General features: G+C 44.0%; 1 protein-coding gene across 1 annotated transcript; it reads left to right on the top strand.

Moving 5' to 3' along the window:
* Positions 1-812: 812 nt before the first annotated feature.
* linc.pou2af1 (lnc RNA pou2af1) lies at positions 813-22,069 on the top strand. The gene is made up of 6 exons (XM_072487750.1): positions 813-882; positions 2,081-2,187; positions 7,512-7,538; positions 14,341-14,398; positions 16,517-16,752; positions 18,649-22,069. The coding sequence occupies exons 1-6, from the start codon at positions 813-815 to the stop codon at positions 18,967-18,969; spliced, it is 819 nt and encodes a 272-aa protein (XP_072343851.1). The 3' UTR covers positions 18,970-22,069.
* The last annotated feature ends 6 nt before the right edge of the window (positions 22,070-22,075 follow it).

Genomic DNA, 22,075 nt, shown 5'->3' with positions numbered 1-22,075 from the left:
AGATGCCATTTATGTCGAGAGTCAGAAAGTTATGGTTTCAAGTTCAGCTCCAGATTTTGAACCAACAATGTAGTCTGCCCCTTCGTCCAATGCAGTAGTGAGGGAGTGTGACACTATCAAACACCCTCTCTTAGAACTGAATCGCAGGCGGAGGTTAAAAAAAAACCTGGTTAAGAAACTGGGTATGTTCTCCTCAGAGGAGTTAGAGGTGTTCAGAATAATGAGGGGCCTAGACAGAGCAGGTAGAGGAAATGTTCCCATTGGTGGAAGCGTAGAGGTGGCTGGCAAAAAATTTTTTGTTGTCATCTTTATTGTCACAAGTAGGCTTACATTAACACTGCAATGAAGTTACTGTGAAAACCCCCTAGTCGCCACATTCTGGCGCCTGTTCGGGTACACGGAGGGAGAATTCAGAATACCCAATTCACCTAACAGCGCGTCTTTCGGGACTTGTGGGAGGAAACCGGAGCACCCGGAGGAAACCCACGCAGACACGGGGAGAACGTGCAGACTCCACACAGACAGTGACCCAAGCCGGGAATCGAACCCGGGACCCTGGAGTTGTGAAGCAACAGTGCTACCCACTGTGCTACCGTGCTGCCCATTTAGACATCAGGAAAGCATTGTTTTAATGCAATGAGTGGTTAGGATCTGGAATACACTTTCTGAAAGTGTCATGGAGGCAGATACAGTTGTGAGGGGTGCGGGGGGGGGGGGGGGGGGGGGGCACAGTAAGAGGAATTAGATAAGCGTCTGAAGAAACAAATCTTTGCAGGGTTATAGGGAAAGACTTGTTCTTACAGAGAGCAGACATGAACACATTTTGCAAACGAGAAGATGTTCCAGTTTCTCATGGCGCTTTCCAAGATTCCTTGATCGTGCGTAAGTGAGGTGAGGATGCGACCTCAAAGATCCATGAGTAGCACTACTGGATTCAGGGAATCAGTGTCTGAATGATCTCGTTCTGTGCTGCAACCGTTCTATGATACTAAGAGCAGTGACGTTCTCTGTAGTATCCAGGCCAACATTTCACCCCTTGCCTATAAAAGCATTGCTATCTGGTCACCTATCTCATTGTAGAACCTTGCTGCGTTTAATTTGGATGCCGCATTTCTCTACAACCTTGACCACACATCAAAACTTCTGCATTAGCTGTGAGGCAGTTTGAGACATCCTGAAGATAATATTATGGATTTCTGTTTCCAAATTTCTGACACAATATAATTACAAATTTTCTAAAAGCCTATTTACACAACACAAAAATAACTTCTAAAGTGCCTGGGGACATTTCTAAGTGCTTCAAGTGTATGTATAGATTTGTGCATAAGTATAAATATTGATATTTATATTGCAAAATAGAATTTTATCTTAATTTGCCTGACAACATATTCTATACTTTTCAAATGAGCCCTTTTTTCCTGTACACTCAACAATCACAGGGCTCGGTTACCCTGCGCTCAACATGTAGTTTCTTGCAGGTGGAACAGTAGAAGAGACAGTAGAACAAATGGATTGTGTGACACTGATTCGCTGAATCCAGCAGTGCCACTCATGGATCTTTCAGGTCGCAGGCTAACCTCACTTACGTACGATCAAGAAAAACTTGGAAAGCACCCTGAGAAACTGGAACATCTTTGTGTTTAAGAAACTAAATGATAGGGTAACACTGTGACAAATGAAATTTGTTTAAGTGTAGAAATGTGTTTTTTTCTTTAAGCGTTAACTCAGGTAATATAGTAAGAAGTCTTACAACACCGGGTTAAAGTCCAACAGGTTTATTTGGAATCACTAGCTTTCGGATCGAAGCTCCTTCATCACTCACCTGATGAAGGAGCAGCGCTCCGAAAGCTAGTGATCCCAAATAAACCTGTTGGACTTTAACCTGGTGATGAAAGACTTCTTACTGTGCCCACCCCAGTCCAACATCGGGATCTCCACACCAGGTAACACCCAGGCCAAGGAGGAAACCTTTGGCCCAATTTTAACTTTGTTTAAGCAACTGCGTTTTATGTGAGTAAAAACTGGTCCCGATGCTGTGTCTGTGCTTCTGTATGTTAATCAGGTGTGATTTCTCCAACAGAGAAACAGAAGGTTTACCAAGGGGTGAGAGTGAAGATCACCGTTAAAGAGCTTTTGCAGCAAAGAAGGGCTCTTCAAGCAGCAGGAACAACAACCACCACCACAGCGGTACAGAATATCTCCTTTACATGTTAACTCTTAGTTCACAAAACCTTTCACAAACAATAAATCTAACTTGTCTGGGATGCAAGATTATTTTCATAAGACACAAGAAAAATAGTACCTCATGATAAAGATAAGAGGTAGACGAATTAGATATAAATAGATAAATAGATACACATGGTTATGATATAGTTGCAATTACAGAGATACAGCTCCGGGTTACCAAGGAACTGAACATGCAGGACTATTGATTATTCAGGAAGGACAGACAATAAGGGCAAAGAGGTGGGGTAGCACTGTTAGTAAAGGAGGAAATCAATGTAATGACAAGGAAGGGTATTGGCTTGGTAAATCATTGATGTGGGATATCTATGGGTGGAGATAAGAAACACCAATGGGCAGAAAACATTGTTGGGGGTTGTCTATAGGCTCCCAAATAGTAGTGGAGATGTAAGGGGAGGTATTGAACAAGAAATCAGAGATGCATGCAATAAGGGTACAACTGTAATCATACATAACGTTAATTTACATATAGATTGGACAAACCAAACTAGCAGTGGTACAATGGAGGAGGGGTTCCTGGTGTGTGTATGTCATGGTGTTTATAATAATAATAATCTTTATTAGTGTCACAAGTAGGCTTACATTAACATTGCAATGAAGTTACTGTGAAAATCCCCTCGTCGCCATACTCCGGCGCCTGTTCGGATACACTGAGGGAGAATTCAGAATGTCCAATTCACCTAACAAGTACGTCTTTCGGGACTTGTGGGAGGGAGGAATCCGGAACACCCGGAGGAAACACATGCTGACACGGGGAGGAGGTGTAGACTCTGCACAGACTGTGACCCAAGCTGAGAATCAAACCCGGGTCCATGGCGCTGTGAAGCAACAGTGCTAACCACTGTGCTACCGTGCCGTCCATAGACCAATACACTGAGGAACGAGAAAGAGAACAGGCTCTTCTACACTAGGCAATGAGAAAGGATTAATTGACAAACTATTGCGGTGAGGGAGTACTGCAATGTAGGCCTTGCCATCTTTCAGATGACGTGTCGAACCAAGGCCCGTCTGCCCTCTCAGGTGGACCTAAAATATTACATGGCGCCATGAGCTGAAGAGTCCTGACCAATATTAACCCTCAGCCAACATCACTCAAACAGATGATCACATTTCTGCTTGTGGGACCATGCTCTGTTCCACATTTCCAATATTTCAACAATGATTACAGTTAAAAGTACTTGGGTGTAAAAAGATCAGAAAGGTCTTGAGGTTGTGAAAGATGCTATAAAAATATCAGTTTTTCAATAATTTCAAACTCAGCATTGGCCAGCTCTACAGAAATTTCTGACACAGTCCTATGGAATGGTGTAGCCCAAAAGGAAGCCGTTTGACCAATTTTGCTTGTGCTGGATCTTTGGAACAGAATTCCAATAGTCCCACTCCTGTGATTTTCCCCATAGTCATACAAATATTTCCTTTTGAAATATGCACTCCATTCCCTTTGAAAGATATGATTGAATTTGCTTTCGTAATCCTTTCAGGAAGTGCATTTCAGATCATAATAAGTCATTGCAATGAAAAATAATCTCATCCCCTTGTTTGCATAGAAGCATAGAAAATAGGAGCAGGGCGAGACCATTCAGCCTTTCGAGCCTGCTCCGCCATTCATTGTGATCATGGCTGATCATCCAATTCAAAAGCCCGGTCTTACCTTCCCCCTCATGCCCTTAGATCCCCTTCCCCAAAGTGCTATATCTAACTGCTTCTTGAAAGCATTTTGGCCTCAACTACTTTCTGTGGTAGCCAATTCCACAGGCTCACTACTCTCTGGGTGAAGAAAGTTCTCCTAATCACTGTCTTAAATGTCTAGCCCGTATCCTCAGACTGTGACCCCTGGTTCTGGACTCCCCCCACCATCAGGAACATCCTTCCTGCACCTACCCTGTCCAGTCCGGTTAGAATTTTATACGCTTCTGTGAGATGCCGTCTCATTCTTCTGAACCCCAACGAATACAATCCTAACCAATTCAATCATTCCTCATATCATCCCAGGAATCAGTCTGGTAAACCTTCGCTGCACTCCCTCTAGAGTAAGAACATTGTTCCTCAGATAAGGAGACCAAAACTGCACACAATATTCCAGGTGTGGCCCCGCCAAGGCCCTGTATAATTGCCAATTATCTTAAGTCTATGTCCTTTAGTTATCAATCAAGTCAGCTACCAGTGAAATTATTTTCTCCGAATTTACTCTATCAAACATAGAACATACAACATAGAGCATACAGTGCAGAAGGAGGCTATTCGGCCCATTGAGTCTGCACCGGCCCACTTAAGCCCTCACTTCCACCCTATCCCCGTAACCCAATAACCCCTCCTAACCTTTTTTTGGTCATTAAGGGCAATTTTATCATGGTCAATCCACCTAACCTGCACATCTTTGGACTGTGGGAGGGAACCGGATCACCCGGAGGAAACCCACGAGTACACGGGGAGAACGTGCAGACGCTGCACAGACAGTGAACCAGCGGGGAATCGAACCTGGGTCCCTGGCGCTGTGAAGCCACAATGCGATCCACATATGCTACTGTGCTGACCATAACCTCATAATTCTGAAAATCTCTGTTAAATCTTCCCTTAATCTTCTTTTCCGTAACAAGAACATGCCTATCTTCTCCATTCTTTCAACATAATGGGTGTCCCCCCATCTCTAGCATCATTCTGGTAAATCTCCTCTGTACTCTCTCCAAGGCGTTGATGTTTTTCCGAAAGTGTAGGCCCAGAATTGAATACTCTAGCTGAGGCCTAACAAGTGATTTTTAAGGAGTTAGCATAACTCTCTTGGTTTTGAATCCTATGTTTCTACTTATGAAGCCAAGGGGCTGATGTGTTTTTTAAACAGATTTATCGACTTGCCCTTTCAATTTCAAAGAATTGTGCACTCTCTGGAAAATTGCACTATTTAGTGTATTTTGCTGGGTCTCGTCATTCCCTGAACCAAATTTCATCCACCACCATCTATCTGCCCATTTCAATAGTCTGTCGATGTCCTCCTGAAGCCTGCTACCACTCTGATCATTGTACAGTATATTTTCAAGCTTTGTGCCATCTGCAAACTTTGAAATCATGGCGCCAATACCCAAGTTTGAATCATAGAATCCCGACAGCACAGAAAAAGGCCATTCGGCCCATCAAGTCTGCACCGACCCTTTGAAAGAGCACCCCACCCAGGTCCACTCACCCATCCAGCCTGCCCTATCCCCGTAACCCCATAACCGAACCTGCACATCCCTGGACAGTGAAGGGTAATTTAGCATGGTCAATTCACCTAGCCCGCACATCTTTGGACTGTGGGAGGAAACCGGAGCGCCCGGAGGAAACCCACGCTGACACAGGGGGGAACTCCATACAGACAGTGATCCAAGGCCGGAATTGAACCCGGTCCCTGGTGCTGTGAGGCACAAGTGCTAACCACTGTGCCACTCTCTTAGTGATCTTTAGCGATCTTAAAACTGATCACTGGGGTGGACCACTGTGTACTACACCTATGCCACTTATAATTTTATACATCTCAATCACGTCCACCCCAGTCTCCTCCGCTCCAAGGAAAACAACCCCAGTCTATCCAATCTCTCTACACAGTGAAAACTCTCCAGCCAAGGCAACATTCAGGTAAATCTCCTCTGCACCCTTCCAAGTGCTTCACATCCCTAATCCTTTCTTTTCGAGAAGAGATACTCTGCCTGTTAAATCTTTCCGAATCAGTATAATCTCTCAGTTCTGGTGTTAACAGGTGATATGTCTGTGGTCCCAATTGATAAATGGCTCACAGCATGGAGAAGCTTTAAGTGATGCTCTGTACAACCATTTAAGTGTAAATCCATTGAATTCCACTTCCCGTGTTAACAGAACGTGCAAATGGCATGATTCGGGCATTAAATTATTGATATAATTCAGTATCACTGTGCTAAAAATGCATTATGGCAACACCATCACCACTGCTTAGTCTCATATGCAAATATTCAAACACAGAGTTAATAATTCGCGTTGAGTCATGAAATGGTCTTGTTAGTTAATAACTGAGATTAGTTATCCAGTACTTTTCCACACTTCCATCAACCACCGAGGTTAGATTCATGAGACACATCCTTATTAAGTTGTGGCAGTATGTAATTATATCTTTTAACTTACAGGAAGATCTTTGTTCATGAGTAATTGCAATTGCAAAGGGAAAGATACCTTTCCCCACATAAGTTGTTGAAGCAATTGCGGAATTAAATCTTATTGCCATTTTCCACTCCAGTATTTTGACGGTGAAGAATTTACACTGGAATTGGTCTAATCATAGCAGGAGTGAGGATTAAAGATTTTAAAACAAGTGAGAAAAAAAAAATCATAACATTATGATATTTGAATTTGAAAACCAATACATTTAAATTCAAATAGTCATTTGGTAGCACAGAACCTGAGTACTCTGATTGGTCAAGGCATGGGAATAGGGGATGAACCAGGCAATGCTGTCCTCCCAGCTTTTTCGTTGAAAAAGGCCACAATGCATGAAAATGCTCCTTCTGTGCAAAGGACGGGGCCGTGTGTATTCCACGGGAACACCTCTACCAATCGGAGTATGCTTGCCAACCAATCATCAATCTGTTATCATGCAGTATGAATTGTTGTCCCTTTTACAACTGGTGTTCTTGCAAATCTGACCTGATGCGTGCAAGGTGAAAAACTTTGACAATATGTTTCTTTTTTCAGCGATATGTTTAAGTTTAGTGTTTTGTGAGTGTAATGTTGTGCTCATAAGTGGCAGGGATATCAATGTTAAGACATGGACTACTTTTCTGCAGTTAGAATAAGTAGCAGCAGCCAGTGGGTGGGCGTAAATGGAGAAGGTGCAGAATACTTTACATTGAGTACTCTGCATTCCCTGGACAATGTACCTGAGATGCCCCTATTTTACCACTGTAACATTTCGATTTCCTTCTTTCAATTTCCCATGCTTCTGGAAATTGCCAGTATTTATTCCAGTTATTGTTTGTTTTTTGCCTGAAGCAGCTCCGAAATCAGGCAAAATCTTTAATCAACAATTTTACAAATTTCTTAAGCTGCAATACAACAATCAACAAAACTTGCATTGCACAATAATTCTGCTACAAGGGTATGGATTTACAGCTGCAGGGTACCTGAAAGAGAAGTTATTTTTAATATCACACAGCAAAGTGATAACACTTGTTTGCAAATTATTGTTTGGGTCAAAGTTTCCATTGCACATGGAACTTTGAACAGAGCCAATTTCTAAATATGATAACTATGCTCTTGACCTTCAGTCTGGGCACAAAAATACAAGGCGGAAGGTATGTGCATGTGTGGGGTGGGTTTAATGCCTCAGAATCCCATAGGTAATGAAGTACTTTAGAAGTGTAGTCATCATAGATTCCTTACAGTGCAGAAGAAGGCCATTCGGCCTATCAAGTCTGCATCGACCTTTGGAAATAACACTCCATCTGGGCCCACGGTCCCACCCTATCCTAACCTTTGAATACTAAGGGGCAATTTATCATGGTCAATCCACCTAACCTGCACCTCCTTGGACTGTGGGAGGAAACCGGAGCACCCGCAGGAGACCCACGTAGACACAGAGAGAACGTGCAAACTCCACACAGACATTATTATTTATTTATCTATTTTTAATTTTGAAATTTTTTTAGAGTACCCAATTCGTTTTTTCTAATTCAGGGCAATTTAGCGCGGCCAATCCGCCTATCCTGCACACCTTTGGGTTGTGGGGGCGAAACCCACGCAGACACGGGGAGAATGTGCAAACTCCACACGGACAGTGACCCAGAGCTGGGATCGAACCTGGGACCTCGGTGCCCTGAGGCTGCAGGGCTAACCCACTGCGCCACCGTGCTGCCCGACATTATTATTTAATGGGTGCTACTCTTACCTAGCTAGTAGGAATCCTGACTCTGTCAGTAGGTAATTCAAACCCCCCTCCACAGGCTTAAGCTGTGGAATGTCACCCAGATGATGCTCCAATATAATACCAAAGGAGTGTTGCTCTGTTAAAGGTGCTGCCTTTCAGATTAAATATTAAATATTAAAACGATCCTCCTCTGCCATCTAAGGGGGAAGAAAAGCTTCACCAACTCAGCCATCACATTCCTGAATGGGATCTTTACTTTCCTTTGTGAATTGGCTGCTTAGTTCCCTCTATCCAAATAAGGATAGGATTCTCCAAAGTTAATTATGGGAAGTTCTGTGGTGCAAAAGTGTGCCCACAACTAAGTGCTGAAGCTCGTTCTCCAATCCTGCTGTGAGGTAAAAGGTGAAATAGAGAAAATACTACTCCATATTTCCACCATTTCAGCCTGCGCTGCATTTAGACATAGACATAGAACATACAGTGCAGAAGGAGGCCATTCGGCCCATCGAGTCTGCACCGACCCACTTAAGCTCTGACTTCCACCCTATCCCCGTAACCCAATAACCCCTCCTAACCTTTTTTGGTCACTAAGGGCAATTTATCATGGCCAATCCACCTAACCTGCACGTCTTTGGACTTTGACCCCAGATCCCCAAGCACTTTAATGCAGGTCAACATCCTTGAAACCTATTCATGTTTACATCACGCACTAAGCACTGTGCAAACCCACCTCACCACTCAGAACCCGAACTGAAACAAAAATGATTTGGTGATTCATTTGATTATGCCCATGACTTGATCTCAGTTGATGTTATAACTGGATGGGAAGATCCCAAAACGGAACCGTGGCTGAAAAGACCGTAACTTTTACTTTCTATAAAACATGGAGGAACAGAATCACTGGACCACTAATTAGCTTTAACAACAGAAAAAACATTTACTGAACATGAAAAGTTGGATTGTTATGCAATACTCAGTTACTCCTCCTTAGCTGAAGAGATCAATACCGATTAAAAGATTAACATGGATTGGAAAGTACATCGTAAGCTACAATGGCCTTATGAACACAAAGTCTCTTTTAAGCACACAAGATGACTGTGGCCAAATGCACACGCTCCGCTCTGAAGCCCAAGTGGATGTTTGTGGACTTCTCCTCAGAATACCTCAGATGATGATTACATGAGAGTATACAAATTCCACTTACAAAAACACACTTTACAATTTTCTCCCCTAATAATGCTTTCCCTTAGCAATTTGCATTCCAAAATCCAGTCCAGATTTTACAAATGACCCTTTTAAACAAAGTGCCACTCCATATTTAACAATGAATCCAGTCCAGGATATTACACCACCCCCTTTTAGGTTCCTTTGCCTTGACTGCTTTTGCACAAACTCCGAGATCTAGCCACTGATTTCCATAGTTATTTCAATTCACGTTCCACAGGCTGTAGTAAAATATCACAAATCCGAAGATCACTTCAGATATCTTTCTGGCATCTCAGCCTTCTTCTCAGCTGTCTTGTCTTTTCACTGAGCAGTTCTCTCTTCTAGTACCTTTAACCTCAGACTTTGTGGAAACTTCCCTTTATATCTCTGCACTTGTTTTCTTAACCATTATCCCAGGGTATGGGTTTTCTTCTTGCACAGCTGAGAGAGATGTTTCCTCTCTAGCCTTCTAAACCAATTGCTTCTAGCAGAGCTTAGGGAGCTTCCTTCTCTCTCACTACCTATCTTCAACTACAATCAAATTAGCTAAAGTAAAACTTAAAGCTTCTCCAACTTGCAAGGCGCCAGTTGCTAAGCAACACCCACATGCTTTTGCCTTTTATTTCTTCTTCATGCCGTAGCACTCTCTAAGCACAATAGAAACACAGTTGGAACTTAACAAACCCCAGTCATACAATCAGCTTTGTCCATCATGAATCAAACTATAGGTTTTACTCTTCCAGGCACAGAAACAGTAAATTAAGCCCAAATAAAACTATGCTTGTTTTTAATGTTTACCAACACAAATAGAAATCCCTTACAACTAGTTTTATTTTCTTAACACCCACCAGAGTAAAATTATTGTAGCAAGAAAATAAAAGCAGAATATATATTAACTCTAGGCGAAGATATGGCTTGCAGCAATCCACGCGCATGAACCAAATATGCATACTAAGTTTTTAAAACTTGTTCAGACCAGCATCAGGGAACTTTACAGCAATTCTGCAGACTTGAAATCAATTCAAGTTAACCAATATTTTCTGCTTTTAACACCTTGATATTTAAAAGCTGCCCTGTACATCTATTAATGCAAGCAAATCAATTGTGCCAAATGATTAGTTAGATATAATATTTACATTCTATTTGTCCTGTTTTAAAAAAAATTGTTTATGGGATGTGGATAGCACTGGCGAGGGCAGCGTTCATTGCCCAGCCCTAATTCATAGAATCATAGAGGCGCTACAGTGCAGAAGGAGGCCATTCGGCCCATCGAGTCTGCTCCGACCCTGTGAAAGACCACCTGATCTAGGGCCAATCCCCTGCCCAATTCTTGCAACCCATCCAAACCCCACCATAAGGAGCACTTTAGCGTGGCCAAGCCACCTCACCTGCCACATCTTTGGACTGTGGGAGGAAACCCACGCAGACACGGGGAGAATTTACAAACTCCACACAGACAGTGACCTAAGGCTGGAATTGAACCCGGGTCCCTGACGCTGTGAGGCAGCAGCGCTAACCACAGTGTCACCATGCTGCCTCTAAATCTCTCGGATTTATTTGAGAAAAATCTCCACCACACCAACAAACCGAAATCTGCCAATATATCCTCCCATACTTATTGTGCAGTTAAAAATGTAGTGACTTTAACTTCCTACAAAAAAAAATGTCTATCCTGATCTGCAATGAGTTAATCCAGTCCCTGCACAGATCTGTCTGAAGTGGCCTATAGGTCAATCAGTTGTAAAAACAATCACTACAGTCAATTCGGAGCTAACATTCTTATTCCCAAGAACAAGGTCAATAAAAAGTTAATCTTGGTTTAGGGGTGAGCAATTTCTATGCTCTGCCAAAGCAAAATGAGCAATGTTACTTTGTTTCCTTCCCACTTGTCTAACAGTGTGAGACCACTTGAAGGAGATGATCTGTCACTTCATGTTCACACAACTTACAGCTGGTAGCCACTTTGTTCAGTAGCTAGAGCTGCTTCACTATATTAGAGATGTCAATACATGTTGTTCTTGTATCGGATGAGGAGTCCATTTTCAAATTCTTCCGGCCCATCCTTAAAACCAAAATATGCCTTTCAAATGTTTAAAAAAAAGACAAGTTGGTCAGTTCTGACCTGATTAAAACTTTTGGAAACTGTTTGAAGCTGTGGGTTTTGGAGCAGCTCTGATGCTATGGGTAGCAGTCTTAGCTCTGAGTCAGAAGCTCTTGGCTTCAAACCTCACTGTAGGACTTGTGCACAAAATCCGGCACTGAGGGAATGCAGCACTGTCAGAGGTGCGGCATTTCAGAAGCGATGTTGAACTGAGGCCTGTCTGCCCTCTCAACTAGATTTTAAAGTTCCCCTGGCATTATATCAAAGGAATTCATAGAATCATAGAATCACGTTGCAGAAGGAGGGCATTCGGACCAGTCAGTCTGCACTGGCATTTGGAAAGAGCACCCTACTTAAACCCGCGCCACCACCCTATCCCCGCAACCCAGTAACACGAACTAACCTTTTGAACACTAAGTGGCAAATTACCATGGCCAATTGACCTAACCTGCATATTTTTGGACTGTAGGAGGAAACAGGAACACCTCCCACGCAGACTCGTGGAGAATGTGCAGACTCCGCACAGTCACCCGAGGTTGGAATCAAACCTGGGTCTCTGGTGCTGTGAGGCAGCAGTGCTAACCACTGTGCCACCTTGCCACCCATGCTGGTAGAATTGTTACCTTTCCAACACTCTGCTGTCAAGTTTTGGCCATTTGCTGATTTTTAAATGTCTACACCAAGTGTGAGGACACTCTGCCCCCCCCCCCCCCCCCCAGTCCGAATGCCACCTCTACCCTTTTAATTTATACCATTGGCTGGCAATAGAAACCATGATGTGGAGATGCCGGCGTTGGACTGTGGTGAGCACAGTAAGAAGTCTTACAACACCAGGTTAAAGTCCAACAGGTTTGTTTCAAATCACTAGCTTTCGGAGTGCTGCTCCTTCCTCAGCCTTTGCTCGGGCTCCTTTCCTCAGATTCACCTGGTGTTGTAAGACTTCTTACCATAGAAACCATACACCGCCTCTCTGAAAGAGCACCCTAACTCGGCCCAATTCCCCTCCCCCCCCCCCCCACTCCCCCGCCCTACCCCCATAACCCTGTAACCTGCACATCCTTGGACACTCAGGAACAATTTAGCATGGCCAGTCCACCTTACCTCTGGCCCGGATTATTCATAGGGACATTGAACGCTCTGATTTCCCCCTGACAGTACATGAATGGGACTCCTGTCCACCACTTCCTAATGTTAAAATGCGTTGCCCGGGGCAAGTGAAGATCTGGACTCACAAACGAACACACACGCTCTGAGCTTCATTGCTGTCGATCTCAATACCACCCACATCTAGCAGTTATACAAGTGTTCCTGCTGCCCTCTTAGTCGGCACCAACTCAGACAACTGCCTGCACTCCGATTTCAGTCGAATAACTGACCCTGAATAGTTTAATGCGGTCCAAAGCGGTATGCAAAGAGGTGCTCCAGAAATGTAGCACTGCACAACTGGTACCAGCAGTATGAATGTTTTTTTTAATGTATCAGGGATGCATAAGGATCAATTATTTCTCGCACCTCTAACGTTGCCTACATATTACATTACTTCACCTCAAATGAACAGGAGGCAGACACTGAGTTCATTTCGGGGTAATGTTTTGCTGTCAATGGTTTTGAAAATGACTCTTGGGTAAAAAGAGCAAGTTAAAATAAACATCTTCCCGGCTTGATCCTGAACTTTAAGCAAATGAAGAGGCGTGGACTGTGTTCCCAGTTAACAAAGGTCTCGTTTTTATTAAAGTGAGCTGTGTGATTGCCCAATTCACACCCAACTCTTCAACCCCTCTTCCCAGTCTCGTCTGGACGAGAGCCTCGCCGAAAGAACACGTGCAAATAAACAGGTTTATTTAACGTTTTGTTTTCGACCCCTGTGTAAACACCAAATGAACCTGCCCCTGCAGAATGGAGCATTTTGCTTTCAATTCTGGTTTATCGAAACACCGACCATTGCTTACCAAAAAGACGCTTTTAGAGTGTGTGTGTGTGTGTTTTTTAAACCAGTCGAAGTCACACTTGGTCACAAAACATGACACAACTCTCTATTTCACCCAGTGATTGATTACCTCTCTTCGAAACAATTAATTGTCAATTTTAGTTCAGATCAAATTCCAGCACCCAATATTCAAGAGGGTGGACCCCAAGGCAGCAAGGGGCCACACTTCTATCAACGTCTGGAAAGATCCAGACACATGATAGGATTCGCAAAAATAAATCACACACACATCTTGCAGCTTTGGATTCACACACTGTTGATTCTGAGAGAGGGCGAGCATTAAAAAAAAGGAAACATAAAACGCCAAGGATGTCTCCGGGTTTATAAATTCAAAAGGCAGCAGTGCAGAGCCACAATATCGATCTCGAATTTTTTTTAAAAAAACCTGCCACAATCTGAGAGCCGCGTTGGTGATGTAATGGAAATTTGATCCCTGGATTCTGGAAATCATGTGATCTGGGAGAAGGCATGCTTGCCTTCATTGAGGCCGTGCCTGCAACACTGTCAGCACTGTCAGCATGTTGTAGTCACGATGAGCCAGTTTAAACACACACAGAAAAAAAAACCACTTTCATCTAACCCCCATCTCGCCTAGCACCACCCCCCCCCCCCCAATCCACCGCCCAGCAAACTCTGCTCAGCTTCACTCCAAGATTTGTAAACGAAATTTCAAGTTCAGATCATTCAAGATGTGCAGACACACACTAAACAGAAATAAGAAAATGAATCTAAACACGAAATGAAGGGTAGACTGAATATCTAGCCAGATAAGGAATCATAGAAATATTTAATAAACGCAATTGCAATGAATGATATTTTCTTGTGCAAGCCAATCATTTAAGCCGCCCTCTCTCTGCTGATTGGTTTTGTTCTGCTCGCATACTTTTTTCCTTTTATTCACCGACCCCGAATTTAGTTTGTATGTTCTTATTTCAGCTTACCACAGGCAACAACAGTCTTCAGTCCGCCGAGCCGGTCTCTTCCTCACAACCAGGTCAGTAAAATACACCCAAGAAACACCATCACCTCTCCAAAAGAGGGCCAAACATTTTTTTTTTACCTTTGCGCTTTTCCAGATAAGCATTAACATTAAACACCAGGCAGTGCATGCATAATATGCAATCCACCAATCAGACACAGGAAGTGGGAGAACAGAATGCAGATGAATGGGTTGGGACGAATCAGACTGGAGGGTCACTCCAACATCCAGCAGCTTCAGCAGGGACGTTTTACGAATAGAGCGGGGCGCGGGGGAGGGGAAAAGGGGGTCTGACAAAAGTTTGGCAGCGAGTCATCGCAATATTTTAAACGTCGAATTCTGCGCTCTTTGCATCTCCGTTGTCAGCTGTCGTTTGGTGCTGAGCCCTGGCTGAACAAACTTGCCCTCTCTCTCTATCCCTTCCCTCGCTCTCTCTCTCTCACCTCTATATCTCTCCTCTCTATCCCCCTTCTCTCTATCCCCCTCTCTCGCTATCTCTACCTACTCTCTCCATCTCTCTCCTAACTCCTTTCCAACTCTCCCCCTATATCTCCCTTCTCTATCACTTTCTATCTCTCTCCGCTCTAACTCTGCTGTCTATATACCTCTCTCCTCTATCATTATCTACCTTCTCTCTCTCCCCACTCCTCTCTAGCTCTCTCTCTCCTCTCTCACTCCGCTCTAACTCTACTCTCTATATGCCTCTCCCTCCTCTCTCTCTATATACCTCTCTCTCTATATACCTCGCCTCTCTCTCCCCACTCCTCACTAACTCTCCTCTATCTCTCCTCTCTCTCCTCTCTATCTCTGCTCTCCTCTCTATCTCTCTCCGCTATATCTCTCTCTACTCTCTATATGCCTCTCCCTCCTCTCTCTCTCTATACCTCTCTCTCTATATACCTCTCTCTCTCCCATTTCCTCTCTAATTCTCTCCTCTCTACCTCTCTCTCCTCTCTCTCTCTCTCATCTGTCTCTGAAGACTCTGTGCTCCCTGTTGTTTCAGCTGGGTTAGCTGGGAGTGTGTGTGTGTGGAACCAGACAAGGCGAGCAGAGTCACAACCTTCACCCACCAGCGAATCGATTGACCTTTGGTCTTACGGAGAAGCAAAAAAAAAAAAATCCCAGAAGAGTCCTCCCATTTTAAAACAGCCAGTGTCAGGCCAGAAGCTGAGCTGCTTTGGGGGATTTGTGACCAATGTCAGCATGATCTATTCTAGACCCCCCCCCCCCCCCCCCCCCGCCAAAAAGAAAGGTTGAAGCCAAAAAAGAAACGCTTTAGAGAGAAAGGAAGCGACAGGAGAAAGTCAGATTGATCACACCCCAATCTTGTGTGTGATTATTATTTTGAAATAATGGGAGTCAAGAGACAGCCCGTGCGATCCGCTACTTTTTTCCCCAATCGGATTCAGGGACCGTTTCTCGGGCACAGACCGTGAGGACGGTGATATAAACACGGCAACACTGTGGCCCGGGGGCTGCAGAAACACACCCTCACAGCCTGCGCCGTGCAGTTTCCAATCCAGGTTTAAACACAGGTTTTAACCCAAGTCAGCAAATTCCACACAACCTTTTGGAGGTTATTGAAGCGTTTACCCGCCACAATTACGGTTTTACCCCAAACCCTGGAGATGCTGACAGTTCAGAGAAATTGCTGTGTTTCTGCACCCCCCGCCCCCCCCCCCCACCCCCCGCAGTCTTGAAAGCTGGCTGCAAACGGGACTCACACAGAATCCAGTCTCCCAATCCTCGGCTGTTTCAGCAACAAAAAAAACTCGGCGCAAACCCCGAGTTATTTCTCAGCACAGAGCGACTCTCCGAAGAAATGGGACATTTCCAATGTCCTGAGACGGCTATTGAGCCTTCCCACCCCATCCTGTTTTTGAAGAAGGTCCATTTGAACGTTAAACTAGCTGGTCAGATTGTGTGTGCGTGTGTGTGTATGTGTGGGTGGGTGGATTTCACTTCACAAAGTGTCAATTTCCACAGATGGCGAACTTAATCCACCAGCTCAAAGAGCAACTACTTCCCGCCTATCTCACCCTCACTCCCCCCCCCCCCCCCCCCCACGAAAACCTGCAGGGGATGGATATGTTGTTCAGCTGTGCCCTTTTGTTCTCTGGCTCGCCTTTCCAGCTGCCCACGACGCCTGTCCTCCACCTAACGGATGTGAACCCAGTTTCTACGAGTGTGATCAGTTTCTGGAGAGTGTTGCATTCGACCAGAACCCGATCTTTTATGAAAGCGCCGAGGTGTATGAAAGGTACCTCCCTGACCTCGACGCCGAGAACTCATTCACCTCGCATCTTCCTGCTTTGCACTATCCTCCAGCCAGTTGCCAGCCAACCAGCCTCTGCAATCACTCGACTATGGTAAGTAGACCTCTCTTGGCATCTTATATTTTTTTTTGCCGTTTCCCAATACTTTATTGACTGACAGTGTACCCGGTGAGACAATGAGTTGGTCATCTAATTTACTTACCTAGCCATGCAGCAGAGAAAATCTTCCTTCAGTTGCCTGAATCCCTCCATCAATGAAGGAAATCCAACTAATACTAGCCACATATGGCGGAGTCCTCACAAACCTGAGATATTAATCATTTTCTAGATGCTGGGAAACTGGTGCAATGCGACCTGCTTCGTCGATGGCAGGAACACCTTGCTCCGCATTGAATCATAGAATCCCCACAGTGCAGAAGGAGGCCATTCATAGAATTTACAGTGCAGAAGGAGGCCATTCGGCCCATCGAGTCTGCACTGGCTCTTGGAACGAGCACCCTACCCAAGCCCACACCTCCACCCTATCCTCATAACCCAGTAACCCCACCCAACACTAAGGGCCCAACCAGTCTGCACCCACCCTCTCTGAAAGAGCACCCCCAGCCAGGCCCGCTCCCCCTGCCCTATCGCCCGAATCCCACTTAACCTGCGCATTCCTGGGCACTAAGGGGCAATTTGTATCAAGGCCCGTCCACCTAACCTTCACATCTTTGGATTGTGGGAGGAAACCGGAGCACCCGGAGGAAACCCACGCAGTCGAGGACGTGCAAACTCCACACAGACAGTCAGCCAAGGCTGGAATTGAACCGGATCTCTGGCGCTGTGAGGCAGCAATGCTAACCACTGTGCCACCCCTTCTGGTTTCATTTGTCATGGACATAATTTGGAACTCATCAAAATAAGCAATGTTCTGCATTCCATGCGTTAAATTGGTTGACGCCAATATTCCTTCTAACATTTAGTGACTTTAGCTGTATGTGCATAACTTGAGGAGCAGTGGTTCGTTAGAACCATACTATTCTTAGCTTGATATGATCATCCAAAGTTAACAAAACATTAGTGCTTTTATGGCAATGAAATAATGAGGCCGTTCACCTAAATCATATTGTGTAGGTAAACACAGGCACTGTGATGACACATAACCTTATCCTGAGACCTATGATTAGATCTTTCCAACAATCAAAGTTACATGAGTATGCACCTTTTAAAATAAATTATTGGAAATCGATTGTTGCAGTATTTAGATAAGGTCAAAGAAGAATTTACATTTGCAATTTTTACATCCTCAGTTTGTCCCAAAGAACGCCCGGTAATATACATTTGGCGGCACGGTGGCAAAGTGGTTAGCACTGCTGCCTCACAACGCGAGGGACCTGGGTTCAATTCCGGCCTTGGGTGACTGTCTGTGTGGAGTTTGCTTGTTCTCCCCGTGTCTGCATGGGTTTCCTCTGAGTGTTCTGGTTTCCTCCCACAGTCCAAAGATGTGCAGGTTAGGTGGGGTTATGGGAATAGAGCAGGGGAGTGGGCCTAGGTGGGCTGCTCTTTCAGAGGGTTGATGCAGACTCCTTGGGCCGAACGGCCTCCTTTTGCACTGTAGGGATTCTATGGTTCTATGGAAATATGGTCATTACATTTGTACATGGCAAGGTCCCTGAAATAGAAGTGAGATGCTTAAATAGTTCGCCTAATTTGGTGTTGTGGAAAAATGAATTTTGATCGGGATACCAGGAAATATCCTGCCCTTCTAATTAAATAATTGCAAAAGATTGTTTACATCCACTCGGCCTTCAGTTGTTGTGTAAGACGGCACCTTCACCAGTGCGACATGCCCTTGATACTGCACTAAAATGTCAGCCAAGATCATGTGTTCAAGTCTTGGAGTGGGTCCTGAATCCACAGCCATCTGATTCAGGGATGATAGTGCATTAGAATTCATGGCATTAATTTCTAAAAATGTACACATAAACAATTCCATTGTTTCTTCCCCAGATCTCTGGATCACCTGCTTACTCTTCCGTGGATTTTGGGTATTCTACCCAATGTGTTCCGTCAACTCCAGAAGACATCAGTCCATCTTCACACTTGGATCCCAAGTCCTTTTATTCAGCCCCCGAAGAGTATTTTTCTCACCAGCACTACAGCTGCACATCGGCAATCTGCTCCATCTTTTCCTACACGCCAGAAAACATAGAAATGGGCCCCGTCTCTGAAAATGGCTCATTCACAATGCCAGAGTATAATGACTATTCAGCTGGAATGCTCACAGAAGACATCTGGAGAGGGAACCTCAATGAATGTTTAGACTATTGACATAATTCTCAATAGTGTTTTAGGGAACACCTTGTGCTCCTCAAACAGTCATATGGAGGTTGGCCGGAAATGATTGTGGTTGAATTTGAACAAGAGTAGTTCCATCGAATAACACTGTAAAACCGAATTAGAAAAAATGCCAAATCCAAGAGCTTTGAAATCACTGCCATTTTAATCTTTTGCACCAATTTCCATCAAATGTTCTCTCTTCCCCTGAATGTATTGGTTTCTTGCTGGAACATTGTACCATGGGCGCTGGCCGTTCTCAGGTACAATGTCCAAGTAACTATTATGAGATACTATGCGCTTTCACAGATGTGTCAAATGTTAATACCCACACATATGAATTTCTGGAAACAATCACTAGAAAATGTTCTCAAACATCTCAGGTGTACTCCCTTTTCTACTCCAGGAGTAATAAGGTGAAATCTTTTCTATTGCCCAGTTTGAGGTTAGAATAGACTTGGGTAGAACCTGGTGTCTTCCTTGCCTGAAGGCCTCGGCTACACCCTGGATAACCATGCTGAATCAAACAGACCAGGCTTATCCCATAATAATTGAACAGACATTCTTCAATCAATACCAATTTGTCTTTTACTGTTCTGGTCAACTGGATATAGTCTCTGTACTACTGGGAGATCCTCTTTTAATTTTTGTGGGGGCGTTTTGCTCATTTACTAATATTTGGCATAATGTATTCCTTTTATAGTTGGTAATAACATTGTGCACTTCCAAAACAAACATGCGACCAGTTAGTTGCAATGCCAATTTCTTCCTATGGTATCCAAACAAGCAATCTGAGAACCTACCAGATAAACCGTGTTCTTGGTGGAAAGCAGGGGCGGGCCTTGTCGTGTGAGCCTATATTCTCCGCAACAACTCTGACAAATTCAAAGTACCGCTCACAACTGCTGGGCAAAATACAACATTTTCTCTTCTTTTCATAATATCACATCAGAAACATAGATATTGACCCAATTTAGTCCCTTCACCTAAAATAACCTACACTTTTCTCAATACAGCAGTCAATGAAATGCCTCCAATGCCTTTTACTCTACTGATACATTTCATGTGCTGATCAAGTTTTGTGTGAAGAACTTTCTGATATCTGTCCTAAATTTACCCTTTACCAGTTAGAACCTGTGTCTTTTTGACCTATTACTTATCTTTGAGCAGCATTGATTAGCCAAAGTTATGATTACGGAAACACTGTTTCGGCCACTCACACCCATTTTAGTCCAGTACACCTCTATACATAATACAGCTAAATTTACATGATATTATATTATGTTGACAATCGTCTGCCATCATTCAGTGTGAAACTTTGCATTTTTCCTCTTTCACCAAAGTTTTGAAATCTTGCATGAATTTGATAGACATAACACACTCTAATGGCGTTTCCAGGTTTTTGGCCAGCAGTTGTGAGCGGTACGTTGACTTCATCAGAGTTGTTGCTGAGAATATTGACCCACACAACAAGACCTGCCCCTGCTCTCCATCCAGAACACGGTTGGGTGCTACTTGACCCTTACCTGGGCTACTTGTCCTTTGTCAAGCTGCCTCCTGTTGGAGCTGCTCATTATTGATTAGACCTTCTTCCTTCCATTGACCCAAAGTAATTATTCTGATTAGTTGAGGTGGCCTCGATGACAGCTCCCCTTTCCTCGTCAAAATCTGGCATTTTCACCCATGGTACACACCATTGTAACCAATAAGCCACAACTAAGGTAAAGCACACAAGTTGGTTAAAAAAATACTTGACACACTGCTCTTTTTACCACTTCACCAACATATATGCAAAAACATTAACATCACAGGTATAGGTTTTGTGAATATTTCTACTAAGTTCACATACAAATTGAGGCATGTATTATTCATTTATTAGTTACTAATCAAAATGAAATTTGCTTGGGTGGCACGGTGGCACAGTGGTTAGCACTGTTGCCTTCAGCACTGAGGACCCGGGTTTGATCCCGGCCCTGGGTCACTGCCCATGTGGAGTTTGCACATACTCCCGGTGTCTGCATGGGTTTCACTCCCACAACCCAAAGATATGCAGATAAGGCAGATTGGCCGCGTTAAATTGCCCCTCAATTGGAAAGAATAATTGGGTACTCTAAATTTATTTAAAAAAATGAAATTTGCCACTTGTGAGGAGTGACTAATGGATTGGATAACACTGTCTTGGAGGATTGTTCTGGATTTGATTTTTTAATACTACCTTACACAGCTCAGTAGGGGTCCTCATCATTGTTCTCCTTTTAAGATGGAAGAGACCAACATTTTGAGTCTTTTTTATGCACTTGGTTCTCCAATTCTCAATTTCTTGACTTACTTAAGTGCCAATTAATGAATTACTGAGGACGTCTGCCACCCGAGGCACCAAACTAAATCCTAAAATTCACTTTGCTTTGGAAAGTGTCAGTATGACGAGGAGGAACATGCACACCTATATTTAAGCTGGAATAGTTAATAATTATTGTCACAAGTAGGCTTACATTAACACTGCAATGAAGTTACTGTGAAAAATCCCCTAGTCACCACACTCCGGCGCCTGTTCGGGTACACAGAGGGAGATTTCAGAATCTCCAAATCACCTAACAAGCAGGTCTTTCGGGACTAGTGGGAGGAAACCGGAGCACCCGGAGGAAACCCACGCAGACACAGGGAGAATGTGCAGGCTCCGCACAGACAGTGACCCAAGCCGGGAATCGAACCTGGGATCCTGTGAAGCAACAGTGCTAACCACTGTGCAGCCCATAAAAGTAGCAGTGCCCCGTACCGGGATCAAACCCACGATCATGGCATAATTAGCACCATGCTCTAACCAACTGAGTTAACTAGCCGGTACAACATGCGTCAGCGCAGGAACAACAATCCAAATCCTCTGTTTCAATTGGCTCCTCCAGCAGCTATTAAAATTCCACCTGAAAGCCGAACGTTTATTTCAATAGAAATGTCGCACTTCCATGTTTTCAGCGACTGCTGTTGTGCCTTAGAGTGAATGGATTGCTTAAATTCACAGGGGGGGCAAGCATGTCTATAACTCACATTCCTGAATGTTAAGGGAGTAGTTATTATTCAAATCACTTATCAATAGTGGTTT

Source organism: Scyliorhinus torazame, chromosome 21 (genome assembly GCF_047496885.1).
Source record: "Scyliorhinus torazame isolate Kashiwa2021f chromosome 21, sScyTor2.1, whole genome shotgun sequence".
NCBI classification, from domain to species: domain Eukaryota; kingdom Metazoa; phylum Chordata; class Chondrichthyes; order Carcharhiniformes; family Scyliorhinidae; genus Scyliorhinus; species Scyliorhinus torazame.
The sequence above is the reverse complement of the archived record's forward strand: the minus strand, read 5'-3'. Positions and strand labels throughout refer to the sequence as shown.

Bases quoted from the DNA above. Each gene is read 5' to 3' on its own strand.
- linc.pou2af1 (XM_072487750.1), top strand. From the start codon at position 813: ATGAACACATTTTGCAAACGAGAAGATGTTCCAGTTTCTCATGGCGCT. The intron at 2,188-7,511 runs GTACAGAATATC...CTTGACCTTCAG, and splicing joins CAACAACCACCACCACAGCG to TCTGGGCACAAAAATACAAG. The intron at 7,539-14,340 runs GTATGTGCATGT...TTCTTATTTCAG, and splicing joins ACAAAAATACAAGGCGGAAG to CTTACCACAGGCAACAACAG.